Source organism: Amphiura filiformis, chromosome 5 (genome assembly GCF_039555335.1).
Source record: "Amphiura filiformis chromosome 5, Afil_fr2py, whole genome shotgun sequence".
Taxonomy (NCBI): Eukaryota; Metazoa; Echinodermata; class Ophiuroidea; order Amphilepidida; family Amphiuridae; genus Amphiura; species Amphiura filiformis.
The window spans coordinates 49,017,153-49,038,372 of NC_092632.1; the positions used below are offsets into that span (position 1 = coordinate 49,017,153).

The 21,220-nt window shown below is 35.5% G+C and overlaps 1 protein-coding gene across 1 annotated transcript; it reads left to right on the forward strand.

The window, feature by feature from the left end:
• The first annotated feature begins 1,351 nt into the window (after positions 1 to 1,351).
• LOC140153295 (thioredoxin domain-containing protein 5-like) lies at positions 1,352 to 20,750 on the forward strand. The gene is given in 9 exon segments (XM_072176008.1): positions 1,352 to 1,555; positions 6,968 to 7,058; positions 8,022 to 8,183; positions 8,558 to 8,755; positions 10,114 to 10,200; positions 10,806 to 10,928; positions 12,516 to 12,592; positions 14,200 to 14,326; positions 16,438 to 20,750. Coding segments are annotated over 9 exon segments (1,161 nt in total). The 5' UTR covers positions 1,352 to 1,382; the 3' UTR covers positions 16,561 to 20,750.
• The last annotated feature ends 470 nt before the right edge of the window (positions 20,751 to 21,220 follow it).

Genomic DNA, 21,220 nt, shown 5'->3' on the forward strand with positions numbered 1-21,220 from the left:
ATTACAAATATGCAAAAAATCAGGTTTGAAAAAAATTAACCAAATTCATATAATAAGATCGTAGGCCTACATTTATGACTTTAACAAGAACTGCCTTTAAAGAAGACAACGCCAGAGCATGTTTCATAATTTTGCATTGACAAGTACTTGGAATGCTGCTGTCTGTTCAATTAGCTTAGATTAATGGGTTTTTTTTAAGATTAAAAAAAAATCAAAAATTGTGGTCAAAGTCATCAAAAGAAAAGTGTGAGTACAGCCTTAGACCCAACGTGATTTATACTTTTATACTTCAAATTCCAAAGTCCAATTTAAAACCCCATTTCTTTTCAATTTTGGTTCCGCGATATTTTTATAAAAATTTTTGGGCGAATCCATATCAAGGCTTCAATGCGAAGAGGGGGTGGGGGTGGGGCACTCCAACTTTGGAGGTGACGCGTATGTAAGGCTGTTAAGACCCCCTTTTTCAGCATCGCCGTCACCCAAAGACCCCATATTTTTTTTTACGAACACATGCTCTGTCACCCGAAGACCTGATTTTTCCATTTGATCTGTCACCCAAAGACCCTTACAAGTTCAATTTGAACATCAACTTTCATTTATCACTGATTTTGTTACTTATTTTGAGAAAACAAAGAAATTAAAAGCCATTTAGAACTAGAAATTCGATTTTCGAGGTTTCTGTGGCACTGTTTTGGTTCTCACCCAAAGATTCCATTTAAAAAAAGGTCATGTTCTCACACAGTCACCCAATGACGAGTTATTTTTTACATTTTGCTCTCACCTAATGCCAAAAATCATGCTCTCACCCAATGACCCCATATTTTTTACATTTTGCTCTCACCGCCGAATACCCCTTAGTCCGAAAGTGCCAGCCCTACACCTATATCCATAATTGAAGTGCCCCCCGGGTTTAAATCCTAATGAGTGTGCTTGAACTGAATTTTTATTACTAGTGTTTTATTTGTTTTCATTCAACCCAGACATATACTTGATAAATATATATATAAGGGATCATGAGAGTATTGTTCAGTGTTCACTTTGGATCAGCTGCATCCGCGATGCATAATTCTTAATATCGATGATGCCCCTTTAAACTTTAAAGTTACGTGTACTTGCAGAGTACTTCCGGGATCACTAAATGCGTTTGTATGTAAACTAGATTGGATACATCTAACGGTTTAGATGCATAGTATCACATTTTTGTCTAATTCTGACAAATTTGCCAATAATTCCAATTATTAAGGCGATTACAGTTCGAACATTGACACGTAGTGTAAAGGAAGTATCAATATTTAATTATTACTCGACTCTAGCTCATTCCCAGAGAAGATTTATTTTATTTAAAACGAATTCATTTCCCGTCTTATTGACTGAGTGGCAACATGGCGACTTCTATGAGCGGACACGTTACTGTTATTTGCTTGATTTTATCTTTATTTGTTTTTGTTTGGGCCGAAGATAAAGACCATGGTTCAGTTAAAAACGTCTACGATGGAGAAATGTTCGACGCTGCTGTTGAATCCAAAGCACATTTCATCATGTTCTTTGCTCCATGGTAAGCTTACCCAAAGTTACCGGCATGAGTGACAGTGCTAGCCCTAGAACTCTGGCCATAGTATCCGTTTTTACTTACACTAGGGCCAGAGGCACTTACATTGAAAAATTTGTTGGAGATGCTTGAACGATCCAGTACAAAAAATCAATGCTTGATCGAACCAATACAAATGTGTGTCAGGTCACTAATTAACATGATAAAACCCACTTGAGAACACACAATCGCCAGTCATTTCTAAAGAGCGCATTTATACTCAATCGCTTTTGCAGAAATCTGAATCGCACGCATGATCAGTGTACTAAATCGCCGTCGTATTTGCCTGCTGAGCATGCGCATGAATCGCTGTTTTTCAAAAGCGACACGTAGGCCTATATTGACACCCTGGCTCTGTCGGTCAAGGATTCAGTCTGATGATGAGCAACCCATGGGTATAAACACAGCTTTACACAATGACTAATTTACATAGGCACAAAAGACCGTGTTCATGTACCGTTACTCAGCCAAACATGGCAGAGTAGGTCCCGGATGACGGTACATGTTCCTATCTCCTCAACGTTATACCTTTCCAACAAGGAAAGAGATACGAAAAGCGAACGTCTAGACAGTGCCGTACTATAAACATTAGTAACAATATGACTAACGCTGACTTTGCTATTCGCGGGGAGGTCGATATTGTCATCCTCAACTTGCTAGCGACCACACTGTGTTTTACATGATATTTTTCACCACTAAATGATTTTGTATAAGGGGGCTGGCATTTTCTTCGGGGGGGGGGGGATTTTATGACCCCCCTCCTTGGCAAAGAAAGTGCGCGGAGCGCATTAATATTTTTATCGTAAGTGTAAAGGCGCGCGGAGCATGTAAAATTTTTGCATAGATTGTACGCACATTTCGAATGCGCGGGCAGCGCGCGAAAATTTTGAGTCGCCAGCCCTTAAGGCCCTTCGCACTTGATTATTAGTTTCCTGTTTACCGCCCGCGTCCAAAATTGAACATCTCAAAATAATTAATTATTTTATTTTTATTTCTAATTTTCTCCTTTAAAATAACTTTCAACTACTTCTACTTTGCCATTTTGTGAATAGCAACAATAATGATGAATGAACAAAGAATACAACTCCACCTTCACATATTTATAAAATCAAATATTGTTGTGAAATAATTAAATGCCCGCTCTAGTCAAAACGAGTCAATAGTTGCTTATAATAGTTAAAATAAAGAAAATAAAAGATAATTAATAATTAAAAGTCACCTTGTCCCTTTTTCAAAATCTTAAACAGGAAACTAATAAACAAGTGCGAAGGGCCTAATAATTCTATAACCCCCTATTTTTGGTGTTAAAAAAATTATAACCCCTGCTACCAAGTATGTAGCGACCAAAAAAAACCCACCCTGTTTTACGGGTGAGCGGAGTCTGGCAGATGGACAGACTTTACAAGTAGGTTCGGTTGGTCAAATTATGATTTTTTTTTTTTTGTGGAGGCTAAAATGACCCTAAAATTTCCTCCAAAGACTTTTGCAAACGGCTGATTTTACATAAGCAAAACTAAACAAACAAAAATGCTCTCAAAATACAAAATCTGGGTCTGTCTGGCCCGTATTAAAAACAGGGCTTTTTTTTAACTTAAGGATATATGTGAGTGGACACTACGAACCAATCAATAATCCTATTGCTGAAGAGGATAATAAGCTTCTACCAATTTCTATAGAATAGTTCTTGTCTTTGTTTGCTTTGGCTAAATCCTGTTCCAAGTGGTGGATAACAAAGCATTGTATTTTGTCTAGGTATGTATATTGTATAACCAACAATTAACAATGAGAGTACATTCCTGAACCTCGTTGACTTGGGGATGATTTGAAATGACTGCCAATTGTCTCAAGACATCAGGAAAACACAACACCAAAGCATTGATTAGACTCCGCATTGCCCTCACGATCATGAGGACCATTTATTAAGCTATTTATGACCATTCAACAATTTATATTCATATACATAAATATAATTGAGATACATAATGATAGATTTCATAGCACTTTCATAGCAATTAAGACCTGACATAATATAAATAGAAATAACCATACTGAATTAGTTATCTTCCAATAAATATTATTAATAACACAATACAAGAATTATTGGAAAAATGTGTACAACAAGCCAACCATACAGGCTGGACATGCAAGAATTGACTTCTGTATCACATTTAACCAAATTTCATCTTAAGCAAATACAGATACCTCTTTGGATCAAACAGAGGATTGAATTGGAAATCAATATTTATAACGCATAATTATTAAATAAACAGAAATCTCCAAAAGAAGAAACAATGCCAACTCTATCAATGAATTAAACCTTTAAATCCCTATATAAGCTGGTAATTATTGAAAAGTGAGCCAAAATTTACTATAAAATAATATTAATAAATGAAATAATCCACTGACAAAAAACAATCAAGCCAAAAAGATACTTCAAATAAGCATAAATTACTCTACATAAAGCGTAGTAGAAAGTGGAGACAATCTACTGACGAGATTCCTCAGGATTTGAAGAAACTCCAGACAACGCAGCGTAGTAGAAAGTGGAGGCAATCTACTGACGAGATTCCTCAGGATTTGAAGAAACTCCAGACAAAGCAGCATAGTAGAAAGTGGAGACAATCTACTGACGAGATTCTTCAGGATTTGAAGAAACTCCATACAAAGCATTTATTAAGCCAGCACAAAGCGTAGTAGAAAGTGGAGACAATCTACAGACGAGATTCTTCAGGATTTGAAGAACTCCATACAAAGCATTCATTAAGCCAGCACAAAGCATAGTAGAAAGTGGAGACAATCTACAGACGAGATTCTTCAGGATTTGAAGAACTCCATACAAAGCATTCATTAAGCCAGCACAAAGCGTAGTAGAAAGTGGAGACAATCTACAGACGAGATTCTTCAGGATTTGAAGAACTCCATACAAAGCATTCATTAAGCCAGCACAAAGCGTAGTAGAAAGTGGAGACAATCTACAGACGAGATTCTTCAGGATTTGAAGAACTCCATACAAACCATTCATTAAGCCAGCACAAAGCGTAGTAGAAAGTGGAGACAATCTACAGACGAGATTCTTCAGGATTTGAAGAACTCCATACAAAGCATTCATTAAGCCAGCACAAAGCTTAGTAGAAAGTGGAGACAATCTACAGACGAGATTCTTCAGGATTTGAAGAACTCCATACAAAGCATTCATTAAGCCAGCACAAAGCGTAGTAGAAAGTGGAGACAATCTACAGACGAGATTCTTCAGGATTTGAAGAACTCCATACAAAGCATTCATTAAGCCAGCACAAAGCGTAGTAGAAAGTGGAGACAATCTACAGACGAGATTCTTCAGGATTTGAAGAACTCCATACAAAGCATTCATCAAGCCAGCACAAAGCGTAGTAGAAAGTGGAGACAATCTACAGACGAGATTCCTCAGGATTTGAAGAAACTCCAGACAAAGCAGCGTAGTAGAAAGTGGAGACAATCTACTGACGAGATTCCTCAGGATTTGAAGAAACTCCAGACAAAGCAGCATAGTAGAAAGTGGAGACAATCTACTGACGAGATTCCTCAGGATTTGAAGAAACTCCAAACAACGCAGCGTAGTAGAAAGTGGAGACAATCTACTGACGAGATTCCTCAGGATTTGAAGAAACTCCAGACAACGCAGCGTAGTAGAAAGTGGAGACAATCTACTGACGAGATTCTTCAGGATTTGAAGAAACTCCAGACAAAGCGGAGAGTAGCATAATTTGACATACTTTTATTGAAGCATCTTTGACAAATGAGATAACTGATTTACCCTTCCAGCTACTGGGAGGGTGGGTGGGATTTTTGGTCCAGCATGATCGGAGGAGCAAATGCAAGTGGCTTACTAAGAAAGGTATGAACACAACAAAAGAAATGGAATTAAAGCAGATACCTGATTGGCTGCACCCCACTAAAGTGCCATCAATAGCATAAGTTTCAAGAGCACTTGATATGGCTCAAGTGGAACTGATAGGATAATTGTCCAGACTTGGCTGCACATGAACGCCCAAGTTTCCCTGATGCTGAGACAATCTGGTTTTTAAAAGATTTTCAACTTTGAAAAACGTCATTATGACTGTTTGATATTTATTACTAGAAATGTGGAAAAACAGTCACATGTAGAACCAAAATAAAAGGTACAATTTTGTTGAAGGAACAGAGTTCAACAAACCATAACTCCGCTTCTGGGTATCGTTTGAAGTCAAATGATATACCATTTTAAAGCTTATGATAAAAATGTTCTAAACACGAAATAAAACAAAACTTTACGGCTGATTCGCGGTGTCCAGTCACATGTATGGTTTATAGGTACATGAGTCATTTTATATGGTTTTCTTTGCCTGCCTTTCACAGCTGGTGTTGCCAATGGATAATAATGGTTCTGTTGAATGGACCACTCATGATGTGTATCAGCTGCTACACACTCATCTGTTGTAATAATACATGTATTATACCATATTGTGTTTTACCAAATTAACTCCTTGGCACCTTAAATGTATGGCTTTATCAGAGATTTTCTGTATGGTACAAATTATTTTATCTACACTAAGTGATCAGAAATTGTTATTGTATGCCAATTGGATCAACTGTTTTCATGTCTTTTGCATTAAACATGTAAATAACCTACTCTGAAAATTGCTATCCTGGACTGAGATTACTATACCTGAATACAGGGATACTATTAGTCTCTAGTGCTGTTACCATGCTTGAATTTGATGTCACATTTGTATCCTCTATGTTCTCAGGCATTCTGCTGATGTTATATTTTGTTGCATATTGCATTATTGTATTTTTAATATTGTTGTTTGCTGCACCATGGTCTTAATGAAATGGTGCATTATAAATGCCTGAAGTTTGTAAATAACCTTGTTGCACAATAAGAACGAAATTGAAGTTATAGAAAAATACTTCAGTTTGATGTCCAATTTTGTCTTTATCGGATTCTTACCATTTGTCCACATGTTCCAAAAATGTAAGAATCTAAGTTTCAATGAATTTCTGCTTCGGCAATTCAAATTACTGATGACCCTCTCCGTGTAAAACAATGTTATCCTTGATAATTTGAAGATATGAAGCTCTCATTGAGCAAATGTCATCACCATTGCCACTTAACACTAGATGTTTTCCCTGTGATTCAATGTACATTTTTCTCCCAAATTTATGCTAAAAATGCAATAAAATGATCATTTAAATGATGTGAACACTAATTAGGTCAAGTACCATCAATACAATTGAGGTGGGCTTTTGAGTAAATTGTCCTGCATTATAATGCCAGTTGCCTGAGCTTCATTGTATCCTTTGTGATGACACAACAGATATATATAACTTTTAGTTCAATGTATTTGTTAATAATATCAGGTGTGGACATTGCAAGAGACTAGCGCCAACCTGGGATGATTTAGGTGATTTATACAATGAAGACGACTCCACAGATGTATACATTGCAAAGGTAATACCCCGGGAATATACACCCAGTACTATGCCATCCATGTTGAATGTTCATATATTGTTAAAATATTATGTGAAAAACATATCAGGTTTAAATGAGAAATTAAAAGTAACGGACTCTGACAGTGTTGCCAGTCTTCAGGAAATTTTCTGATTTCAGGAAATTTTACTTGGACGACCCTGTACAAATGTATCTAGGCAATAAGACAAAGTACATTTTTTTGCCTTTCAGGATTTTTGACAACACTGACTGGCATCTCTGCTGTGAGCTTACATTGTAAATAGCTTTTAACAGAGTATGGGTTCATGAACACTTGAAGATAAATGCAACATTGTGTTGGTAATAGAAAATAATAAGAAAAGTAAAACATGATGAACATTGTTTTATTGAAATAATTTACAACTTGCTGCAGAAAAAAAATATTACCATACATCTAATTAAATGCACACTGTAATCCGGTGTTTGATTATTATCATCTGCAAATGTTTTGGCTAGAAAATAGAAGTCATACTATGTAGAGAATCCTGATGAACATTTCTATCATTTGTTATGCACATCTTATAATAGAACATTCATGTGATTCGGCTGGTTAAAAGTAGCCTCAAACTGTAATTGAACCAAATGATACTTTTATCTGAGGTCAACTGAATATTGATTGTCGGATTGTCAGGAAACTTGCTTGGATTGATATATTGATATGCATGGAGATTTTTGTTATACAATTCTGAATTAGATATACTTAGCACATATTTTAAGAGTAAATTTGTATTTCCTATATCCTTGGTGGTATTTACCAATAAATACCCATACATGTATGTCCCATCCGGAAATTAATTTACACATAAAACAAATTACCAGCATATCATGAACTATCAATTTAAATTATGAAACATGGTCTTCATCCGTGGCATTGTTTTTTTAAAGACATTTCTTGTTTGTTATGCGATTGTCTTTGTGATTCAGGTTGATTGTACTGTTGAGAGTAAATTATGTAAAGATCAAGGTGTGACTGGATACCCAACACTCAAGTTCTTCAAACCGGGTGAGGAATCAGTCAGGTACAAGGGAAAGCGTGATCTAGAAGCATTCAAGGAATATATACGAACATCTCTTGGAGCACCAGCAGTAAGTGAATCTTGTATTTTGCATAAACCAATCATTTCTAACAACTGGATCTATTTTTTTTTTGTTAATGCAAATTAATTTCTCTTTCTCCGATTATTAACTTTCGATGATGAATTTAATTCAAAGAAATAATTATTGACAGCAATGGATGTTCTAAGAATGTATTTTGTGACATTTTGAACATTTTAATTGTCATCTGCAATAGCTATCGCTGTGATAAGTATAAATGCAAATGCATTGCAAAAATTGTGTAAAAATGTAGAATTTAGTAAAGAAGAAATCCAAATGTTGCCCATTTGGATTTCTTCTTACCAAAGCGTTTGGGCAATACACTTATTTTGAATTCTACGATTGTTTTTGATTGTAATCAATAGGATAAACCCAAGACACCAGAGGCCAAGAAAGGTTTGTACGATCTGACTCAGGAAAACTTCAAAGATCACATTGCCAAGGGCAACCATTTTATCAAGTTTTTCGCTCCTTGGTGTGGACATTGCAAGAAACTTGCACCAATATGGGAGCAGCTAGCAGAAGGATTTGCACATTCAGACGAGGATATTACTATAGCTAAGGTTAGTATGGTGGGACACTCATGACATATCAGATCAAAAAATAGAATAGAAAATGGTGATCACTCTGTGTTCTACTGCCTATTCAGAAAAAATACAGCACTAATTTTTTGGATTACAAAATATTATCAAGTTCTGCCAAATGAAACATAGCTCAATCCTAATCCTTTAGTTAATCCTAACTGGCAATAAAAGAAAAAATTTCCAAAAATTAGACTGCATAAACTAAAATTAGTCTTGGTTCAAGTCTTTGGGCTTGATTGTCACAGCATACTGAAAAGCACCATAAAACGCATGTTTTTGGCCCTTATTTTCAAAAAATTGACCAAATATTAAAATTTGACTTTTATTGCCAGTTAGGACTAACTAAAGGATTAGGATTTAGCTATGTTTCATTTGGCAAAACAGGATAATATTTTTTTAATCCCAAAAAATTAGTGCTGTATTTTTCTGGAGTGGGGAGTAGTTGATGTTTTAGTGGAGCTGACTATACTTCTGTCAAATGAGCTTGTGACCTTCCTGTTGGTGAAATCCATTACTCATTCATACACCTTGGTTAGGAGAGACACTTAGAAAATATTATTTCAGATCAAAAATAGTATAAAATGGTGATCACTTTGTGTCCCAGTTGATGTTTTTAGAAGAACCCACTTCTGTCAAATGAGCTTGTGACCTTCCAGTACCCATTCACACAGCTTGGTTAGGAGAGGCAATTGAGTTGCGCTGCCATTGTTTGAACGTGCAATCTTTAACAAATTAGAATATTCTGGATGTATACCAAGTAAGTTCACACAAACTATCCTAAAACTTCTCTCACATCATATTTACACAATTTACACAAATTTACACTGAGACCATCAACGGAATCTCATCAGAAAGTCAGCCAATCAAGATCTCCAGGCTTGGCTAAGTAACCATAGCATAAATAAGTCTTTATCGTAATCAACTTAATTGTTGTAATTTTGTATAAGGATTTGATTGATAGCCATACTGCACTAATTAATAAATAATCATAAGTGTTCTATGTAATAAACGGTGTGTTTGCGTGTTTGGTGTTGCGTGAACTTGAAGCAGGGGATTTTGGCCTGGGTCATTTTAGTGACCATAACATCAGAAAGGACAAGATTCTGCCAAATTGTCCAAGCCACACTTTAAAAAAAATAAAAAAAACTTTATAGTAAACTCAGTGGCTGTACTTGAAAAAAGACAAGAAGAGAAAAAAAAAATGAAGGCCACTCGCAAAACATGCATGTGAACTGTGGGTCAAGAGTAAAAAATCTGTATCCATTCTCAACCTCAGGAAGTCTTTGTTAATTACAGTTCAATTGTAATTGTTGCATTGTTGTGTCATTATATTGCAGGTGGATTGTACACTTCATAAGGAAGTATGTAGCCAATATGGGGTCAGAGGTTACCCAACCCTTAAATGGTTCAAAGATGGCGAGATGGTAAGTTTGATGTTTGAGAACGAGTGCTCAGTTAAATTTCATCACATTCTGTTCACCTACCCACACTCCCCATCTAACTAGGGAGCTTAAGTAAGAGAATTGATCCTCATAATATGTTAAGAGAGTCAAATTTTCACCCAGAAAATACTCATTACGGGCTATTCCAGTTGAAAGCCATATCCCCTTGTGGAAGACATGACCATATCTTCCACACCAGGAGTGTGAATTTCAAATAGGGTTACCTGAATGGGTGACTCCATTTAAAATTTACACCCATAAAGTCATGTCTACTTCCATAGGGTATACAAATTTCATCTAGAATAGCCCAATTCACATAGTTTATGAAGAAATATGGAGTTTCCATTTGGATTTTAATACAGTAAAACTGTAGAACAAACTCCACAGTCACTCACTGTAATACATCCAAGATGATTGTCCAAGATGATTTGGTTTTATCTAATATCGTTCTAAAGTAGAGGGGCTGTGTTGAAATAAAAAGCCCACAGGGGTATTTAATATTGATGAGGTGCTATTTAGGTTATATACATTTTAAATTTGATAATAGATATAAAATTGTCTTTATTACAAATTTGTGAACTTCTTAGGTTGATGATTACAAGCAAGCACGTTAACCTGAGAACCTCAAAAACTATGTTACCAAGATGCTGGGGAAGAAAGAGGAGAAAAAGAGGAGAGGAAAGGAAGAGGAAGAGGAAGTGGAATCCAAGGTAAATAGCACCATATTTTTATTGGCACTGTCAAAATATTTTGCACATGCAACAGTCATAATGACTCTTGCAGAATTCAGATCATGGGTCATGTATTGAATCCACTTTTCTTGTTCCATTTCATGACTCATGTTTCTTGGACCATTTTAAGGGCTGGGGTATGAACGGTTGGACAGTATTTATTGTGGGACATTAGAGCACATCAGACATATCGAATTGCATTCTGAATACGAAGAATGTCATTCTGATATCAAATAATTTTTGATTTTTTGAAATTCGCAATTCAATACACATGTTATGGCAAATCATTAAAAATTGATATTTTTGATATTTAACAGTACTTGAAGTAAACTTTATAAATCTGATGATTTATACTTAGTGTATGTAGGTGGGATGAAAAGCCGACGATCAATTGAAAATTTTGACCTTTGGTATTGAAGATGTGGATTTTTTTCCCAAAACACCAAAAAAAATTAAGTCTTTTTGGGAAAAAAATCCATATCTTCAATATGAAAGGTAAAAATTTTCAATTGACCGTCGGCTTTTCCTCCCTGCTACATACACTTTAAGAATATGTCATTAGATTTATATAATTTACTTCGAGGACTGTTATATGTCAAAATTTGAAAAATATCAAATTTTTATAATTTGTCATAAAATTTGTATTATATTGTGATTTTCAAAAATGAAAATTATTTGATATCAGAAAGACATGCTAGGTCTGAGGTGCTCTCATGTCCCACAAAAAATACTGTCGAAACGCAATAAACGCTCATTTTAGATCCCTTAAGCTTTATATTAAAATCAGGACCCTGACAGTAAATGTCGCTGGTATGTGTGCCGACTGTTCCAGTTTGATTTAACCAGCAATTCCTGCTGTTGTTTTGGTTCCAACTTTAGCACCTCCGGTACATGCATGGAGGCCACCATTGGGGTGTTGCGATGCTAAAGGGGTGCTAAAAGCGTGTCTGTTAGCACCCGGCTACCATGGCTACACGATCAGCATAGCGTATAGTGTGCGTTACCAACTGTCAATCATCAGGGGTCAATCACCTCGAGCTTGATAACGATATCTGAATAGACTATCGCCAAGTCTTTCGTGTAGGCGTGTAAATTTAGGTTAATTTTTGTGTTTGAAACAGTATTTTCTTGTATATCTTGGCCCGGATAGGGGAATTGTTGGTCGATTTGATATATTTAATAAAAATTTGTTCATGTATGCGCTAAAAATGTCATTAAAAATACACTGTCGCAGGCTTGAAAAAGTCTAACTGTGGATGCAGCAAGCTGTGATTTTTACAAGTAATTTTATTACTTGAACGCAGAGCACGGACGGGGTTCGGATGCGATACAGCCGGTAGAAATCATGGTAGTGTTCCAGGATACGCAATGACAGGATAATGGCGGCTTACAATATATGTACATACTAATTCCCAATTTATTTGATCTCTGTTAAAATCAAAAGTATGCTTGCAAACAGACCAGACACCTAAACTGAACTAGATTTACTTGTTCATTTACATTTTTCTCTGGATTGATTTGCTTAAATTTCAGAAATTTCAAATGCATTGTGTTTTGTACCTACAGGTGTTGGCACTCACTGCGGATACATTCAAAGAGAAAACCGGTAGTGGGTTAACATTTATCAAATTCTATGCCCCATGGTGAGTAATCAAAATATTGACTTATCATATCATGTTATACCAATGTCATATCTTTGAATATATGCTGCTGTAAGCTTATAGTAAACAAGCAGATTTCTTGTAAAAATATTTCTTTCAAATGTTGTATTTTCTTTTTTCAAAAAGAGCTTTTCACTAATTTGTGCTAAAGTTTTCATCTTTTCCCTCAATTGTTACACGTGAGTATGGTGTTCAGGGCAGTGGCGTAACTAGGGTTGGTAACGCCCAGGGCAAGAAACAAAATTGGCGCCCCCTGCCCAAAATAATGACACAATTGCGCGCGGAACGCGCAAAATTTTAGACAAATAAGGCCTACCACTAATTAATTTTGGTCACTAGAACTTGAATATCGGCCTTAAAATGTTCTTTTAAAACAATTGCGCGCGGAGCGCGCGAAATTTTAGACAAATAAGACCTACCACTAACTAATATTGGTCATAAAATGTTCTTTTAATTGATTTTGTGCTGAAATGCGCGCAAAGCGCGCAAAAATTTTGACTTTTATCGCTTGGAGGGGCACAGAATCGATGCAGAATTGGTCAATTTGGCGCCCCCTAAGGGTAGCGCCCGGGGCATGTTGCCCCCCCTAGTTACGCCACTGGTTCAGGGGATACAACAGCATGCATCAAGATGGAGGCATTGTGGTCGAGGCTTTGTGTTGAGAACTACAACATTTCTAGTTAGATGTGCCATTATGTGATGCGACCAACAAATCATTTCCTAAGAGTTTTGATATTTCTTCTGTTATCAACATTCAGACTGATAAGCTTAGGTGTTCCAAAATCAATATAATAGCATGAGAAATCTACAGTAAAAAGCTGTTTTGAGAAACTGATCTTCAGTCATAGCAATCAATGCTGAATCCTGTTTTCATTATTGTAGTGCATACTGACATGGAACTTGGACCTCTGTGGGAATTGAATATTTGCCTGATTTTGTAAATACACACAGTTATACAGATGACGAAACACGGATTGCTATCAACCTGGGTGGTGTATATCTTTTGCAGTTAACAAGCTTCATAGATATATACTTAAATATGTTATAATTGTATTCTGTTGTATGTTATGGCCATGCAGAAGTTTTGTAGAATATGCAGAGAGGGTGCTGTTGAGTTAAACCTCGGCTCAAGTGACGCCGTTTACGCGTTTGTGCGACAAGTGTGCCGACAAACCATCCTTGTATGCATGTGTATATGCTCTGCTGGATTAGTTAAGCAAAATATGCACCTATGTCACTACAAAACTCAGTAAAACCTAGAAAAAATGTTTGATTGTTGTAACCCAATTGACACTAAAAGTAGACCAGACCACAACTTTTTTATAATTGCAAAAAAAATAATTAAATTAAAAAAAAATTTAGAAAGTAGAAAGTTCCAAGGCCTTTCTTTATCAAATGCAATTAACGGCTTTAAAAGTAAACCAACCTACCCGAATGTTTTTATATTATGCCAATCAAACAATTTTTTTAGGCCTAATAGTGTACTAGTTATATATCAGCTTATGCCTTGTTAATACCGTAATCACATGTTAGCAGTTGCAAAAGGGTGTTATATGATAACTGTTGCTTCTTGTATGCTTATTGTATAGGTGTGGCCATTGTAAGAAGCTTGCACCTACTTGGGAGGATCTAGCAGGTAAATTTGAAGGAAAGGCTGGAGTTACTATAGCTAAGATAGACTGCGTAGAGTATAAAGATACCTGCAAAGAGTATGAGGTATGTACATGAATATATAAGGCTGGCTAACTTTTAGGTCATTAAGGGAAGGGGTATGAACGTTTGGACGGTATTTATTGTGGGACATTAGAGCACATCAGACATACATGTATCGAATTGCATTCTGAATACGAAGAATGGTCTTCTGATATCAAATAATTTTGATTTTTGAAATTTTAACGTAATACACATTTTATGGCAAATCATTAAAAATTGATATTTTGATATTTAACAGTACTAAAGTAAACTTTATAAATCTAATGATTTATACCTAAAGTGTATGTAGGTGCGATGAAAAGCCGACGATCAATTGAAAATTTTGACCTTTTGTATTGAAGATATGGATTTTTTGTTCCAAAACACCAAAAAAAATTAGGTATTTTTGGGAAAAAAATACATATATTCAATATGAAAGGTCAAAATTTTCAATTGATCGTCGGCTTTTCCTCCCAGCTACATACACTTTAAGACTATATCATTAAATTTATAAAATTTACTTCGAGGACTGTTATATCTCCAAAATGTGAAAAATATCAAATGTTAATAATTTGTCATAAAATTTGTATTATATCGTGAATTTCATAAAATGAAAATTATTTGATATCAGAAAGACATTTTTCGTATTCAGAATGCAATTCGATAGATCTGAAGAGCTCTCATGTCCCACAAAAAATGCTGTTGAAATGCTCAAAACGCTCATTCCAGTTCCCTTAAGAGTAGGATAAAATCCAGAATGAATGGAAGAACATTTAAGTGCATACATATGCATTCAAATGAATTAATATATGCAACCCCATTGGAACTCTATTTAAACAAACTATGCGAATGTCTGGTCAGATCTGTCCTCCCTGGTTCATGATTTGTTGTAAGTGAACAGAGAAAATGAGCAGTGGAATTCCATCTAAACAAACAATGTTAATGCATGGAGTCTCAGACGATGGTGGCCTACATCATTTTATGCGGTAAGAGCCAATATCGTAAGCAAAAACAGACATGACAATAACACTGCCTGGACGTGGGACACAGTACCCCCCAGATGTGTTTTGGTTCTATTTACCCTGTTACAGCAAACAAAAGGGCACAAATATATTTTCCAGTGTAATATGTATACATTTTTACATGAAAATAAACAATTTTGGTTTAAAAATGAATGGGGAAAAAATTATCTGCCAATAGCGAGTTTCGAAATCGGGAATCTGGCTTGGCAGGCAAGAGCGTTAACCACTGAGCCATACTTTATAATGGGGAGTACTATCACACCTCAACAGATTTGAGACTAGTAAAATATTGCCTGATAACATTGGAATTATTTGTCATAGTTTTGTGTTTACATGGTAACGCAATGACAACATTAAAATTTAGTCAATCTTGGCCGCCCCCTGTGTAGTAAGTTCAGTCTATTCTAGCTTCTGTGTTTATTTCTTGATTTGTTGTAAGTCATGCCAAGAAGACCAGAGTTTATTTTGTAGAAATTGCATCCTGAAGGATGTTTGTAACCCAAGAAAAAATAAACAAATTACCCATTATTATATCAATGGAAATTTGCCACAAATTTAAGCAAATATATGGCTAGTGGTTAAAAGATAACTTTGTAAAGAAGTCAGAGCTACTCCTGACGAAAGCTTGACAGTTCTAAACTTGTCCGATGGCAAACCCGCTAACTTACCAATTGTTATGAACTCCTGTTGTAAAAGCCTATCCCACAGTAGCTGCGTAAATCAATTAAGTTACGTATTGGTATTGGACTTTCACCTGTTGAATTTAATTTAATTTGTCAGATTATATGTGACCCCTCAGCACAACTGAGCCCTGAAGTCGCCAATCATCATTTTTGAGATATTCAACCAAAATATTCTGCTTGAAATTAGCTTTAAAATGATGTATATCATGTCTATAGTACTTGACATTTAAGTAGTGAAAATCAATAAAACAGTCAATAAATCCTTTGTTTCCTATTGTTTATTGTTAAGTTCGATATAGCATATCTCAATAGTGGCACTGGCGACATCCGGGCTCAATTGTGGAGGATGGTCACATATATCATCAAAAATTTCCATTTTGATTTCACTTGGAACTTTTTCCCCCATTTCTCTTCTTTTTTCCCCACACAGGTTAAAGGTTACCCAACCCTGCTAATGTTTAAAGATGGCAGTATGAAGGAGAAGTATTCCAAGGGACGTGATATTGATTCTCTCAGTGCCTTTGTAAACCAGAAACTCAGGGATGAATTGTAATATGTAAGAGTAAGCCAGCACGTCACCAGTCATATCATCTTATTCCACAGACTGTTACTTTTCTTCCATCCACAACTCAACATGTGTTTACATACCGTGATTTGTAACATCAACCTGGACAATCATAAGTCTTTTGTTTATGTGTTTTTGACTGGCAAAATCCTTGCCTGCCTTTTATGGTGTATATTTTATGATACAGAACCCAATATTTGTTATCAGAGGTAACCTTGCTTCAGGCTGTACACTTCCTTTTTATTTTTTTTGTGCATCCAAACTACTCATTTGGATGTTGAATTCAATCGTGCCATAGATATACAGGGAAGTGGTGCATATATTTTCCCTTTGAAACGGATGAGGCATTAATAATGTCGTTGTTGGGCAGGAAAAGCGGCCTATGTGTCATTGGCCCTGAACATGTTAAAAGTGAAACCTCTTATGTAACCTGTTGGCAGTTTTGTTTTAAACATGTTCAGGGGCGACGAGCACATAGGAGGTTTATCCCAATGATGATGTGTAGAAAAGATAAGGAAGACAGTATATGGGATAGGATCCTTATGAGCTGTGTGACGCTACTATGATTGGATATCATTTACACTTGATCACCCAGTTTGAATCCAATACAAATATGGTGTCAATGTATGTGCAATATCTTTCAATTTTGAGTTAAATAAGCTGGCCTGAAATATTTACACCAAATGTCCTTGTTATGTTTTTTAGCTCTTCTGACAGAGATTAAATAGCGCATGTAAAATACAGATTTTCACTAGAACTGTGTTTGTTATAGCAGTAAGAGCTTTTATTACAACAAAACTCAAATTAAGTTCTTGTGTAGCAGGGATGTAAGTTTTCAGGATTAATCCTGATTCAGGATTTTTTGTGTGTCCAAATTTCTGCACTTTTATTTATCATTAGCCCGTTTTGGGTTTTTTTAGCCCAAATTCATGTGCTTTTTCCCAGATTTGATTCCAGATTTTCATGTTTTCTTCAGGCCTACCTACATCCCTGGTGTAGGTGTAAATGTGTTTCTGTTACAAATAAAGTCTTTCATGAAAGTTTTCTTACACATTCGAGTCATTTGTATTTGAAGTTGGACACATCTTTCTTACTGACATTGTGTTTTACAATTGCGCAAAACTTTAGGTAATCTCTGTCATGAAGGGCCAATACTTAGTCAGTAGCTATACACATGTATGTTAACTTAATTCATAATACTCACCCAAATGTACATTTTTATGCAGTCATTGTCATGTATTGTAGCTCTGTTTGAAATGATACCCCTCTTTTTTGCCGTCAGAAATCAATGCAGTGCATTATGAATTTAGTTAACATATGTAAATACATTAAGGCTTTGGTGATAAAGTTGTACTGGTTAAACCAGTATTGTAAATGTTAAATGTGTCATTATGGCATAGAGTAAGTAATGTTTAGACAAAATTGAGATCTGATTTTTTTCCTCATTATAATAAAAACAGGGTGGTGTGTGTTTTGCTATATTTTCCGGTGACCAAGTACTTTTTTAGTAGATGCATGAACTAAGAACAAATTATTTACTTTAATGATAAATATTTAGTTGATTTTATGAAGGAAGGTTAGTGATCGTCAGTACCTGTCCATATTTATTTCCAAATATTCTGGAATGCAGTGAGGTATAAAAGGTTACTTTGCCGTCACTCTGTCTCATTATACTCTCATACTAAGCTTCTTTTTACCATGGAAGTACTACTTCCATGATTTTACCTATTTAAGTATGCTAGTGATACAAAAACAGTTTGTTCTACAGAATTAAGTAAACCTATTCTGTATTTATGCTGATGAAGTGGGTGAAGTGACTTGGTTCAAATCTTTTGGATATGGTATGAGTAAGCAATAAGAATAGTATTTCAGTTTTCATTATAAGGAGTTCATTTTAAAGTGACAGGGATGCCAGGTTTCAGAGATACCTTTCCCAGAGTTTTCCTGTACAATAAAGAGCATTCATACACTCTCAGATAGCGAGAACCAATTAGAGCAAACATTAGAAAAATACGAGGAGTGCACTGATTTTGTACAGGTGTGTACTACGCATAGTACTTTTGGACACATTCGTTTTCCTTGCAGGTTGATGGATTTGTATTTGCTCGCATTTCCAAAATGTTTTGTGACAATTTTGTTAAAAAAATAGCCAAAATCATAGGATTTTTGTTTCTTGTGTATGAATTAGGTTAATAAAATAATGTGTATCACTTGTTGCTCGAGAAATTGTACAAAATAATGGACTTGTACCGAGATGTTGATGCAGCTCATACACTCCCCCTGCGGGGCTTGTGCTCTGGATGCATCAACTTCTCAATATATTGTACAATTTTACTCCCAACACGTGATGTGCATTTATTTATCTATATAATTGGAAGATACAATATTTTAGGGTCTAGGCAACATTGACTGGCATCTCTGGTAAATATGTGTGTCTATTTAGGTACAAGTGCAGCCAGACTACCATGTTAAAAACAACTTGTGATGAAGTCGCTATCTGTAATAGCTGCCCCATAGACAGTTAATAATTCTACATTATATATTTAACTCGTATGACCCCTAGCAGCTATTGCAGATAGGAACTTCTTGCATTAACCCCTTGTCATCAACAGAATCATGTTTGGCCAAACGCTGATTGATTGATGGTTTGGTTGCATTCTGTAATGCTTTATAATAGTTTTAGAATATATATATATATATATATATATATATATAATGTCAATCATGTATTATGTCAATCATGTACAGGTGTATTCATAAATTCATGTTTTAAACAGCGAAAACGATCTACATGGATTGTGATATCCATCTATTGTTCATATTGTCCATCACAATTGTGGATTTGATAAATTACAAATTAATTACATTCCAACAACTTGACCACCTGTCACAAAAAAGTTGTGTGGTGTGAATGGTCTATAGAATTTAACAATGAAAATTAGAATGATGAGTATTAAATACATATTTATACTATTTTTCTATATACATATAATGTAACTGATGATAATCAGTACAATGTAGTGTCAAATGTGTATGGCTGATTTGCTTACCAGTTTTTGTGTGATATGAGTTGAATTGATAATTTTGACATATTTTCTGTATCGATGTGTTGCAGATGTGTGCCATAATAAGCAGTCAGACCAAGGGTAACAATTTTAGTGTTGTATTTTATGTGTCCATCCAGTTGCTAGTATGGAAAAGTGACTAGCCAACATAGCGATTGTAAGTCTGTAAGATGCCCAGTATCAATTGCTACAACTTGGGAGGGGCACAAATTACTTTACTATTGGCCACTTGGATTCCTCGAAAGTGACATCAGTACTGCCTTTAATTGCTTTTATAAATATGCTGGTTCTTTGAGTCAACTTGTGCGATTTAATACTATGCTCACTGGAGCACACACTGATGTTGTTCTTATGAGGAAGCCAAATGGGCTATAATGAATCGCCAGTAACGTGTGGCAAGTGCTACTAGCATTTGATCCCCAGTGAGTTGTCTCTTGACTGCTAGTATGATACAGACATTCAGCTGTCCTCTTCTGGGTACTGTGCTGCTTATTTAAAATTGTTACGTTTGTACAGTTGCTATCATAGATGCATAAAAGTTAATTGATAAATTATGTCAAGTGTTTCATTATTAAGATGACTGCAAGTTGACTATAAGTTCAGCTATTGTGCCTTGACAATTGAGTACTTCGGTGTTTAGTTTCATATCTGAATTGCATTATTTTCAGCCATATTATTGATGTATAAAATAAAGATAATGTAAATTTTCAATTATAGCAGTGTGCCATTAGTATCCTATAGGATATTCAGTATTACACCAAATATGTGGTGTGGTGTTACAGTGCAAAGTGAATGTTACAGGTGTAATGTTCTGTAATATGAGCATGTCCAAATGGGCTTGTAACTTCATGCCATACAATGGCATTAAAACAAGTGTTAACCAAAAAATCTTAGTAAACTAGAGGTGTATTTGGTCCTCTTATTTAATGTCATGCATTTGTGTAGATCCTACAGGAAACAATCAAAATACTTTAAGGCTAAGAGACTTAATCAATGTGTGTATATTTTCCAACAGTACTTTGTTTTTGCATTTTTTGACCTGTCTAATTGGTGTGGTAAGCAAATCTTCCTGTATACTGTCTTGAAAAGATAATAAATAGATATGAACTTCTATACCTGTTGCTGTCCTTTTGTTTTCAATTAAGTTGTATTCTGGTAAGGTAATGAGTGTTGTGTACCTAACTATTGTATTATCTGTTGCGACTACTGGGTCACCTCAGCAATTTCCTTTGACCTTAGATGTATTGTAAGAGGTATATATATATTTTTTTTAAATTCACATAACTCTGCTGCAACGCTACATGTACATTTGGGCATCAATAGAGGGTATCTGTGTTCTATAAGCTGCATATCCTATCAACGACTGCTATACCTTATTTAGGACTTTCAAAAGAAGTACCTGCATGTGCAACCATGACTGTTTCAAACTAACCTGCCAAAGTCATGTAGGTAACTCAGAGGTCGTGCATTGAATTGGTTTGAGTGAGGAATACTACGGGAACCAGTGCCTTTTGTTAGAAGTCACACATGAGTGAAGTAGATAACCTCTATTAATGCCATCAACACATAATCCTCCTGTCAAC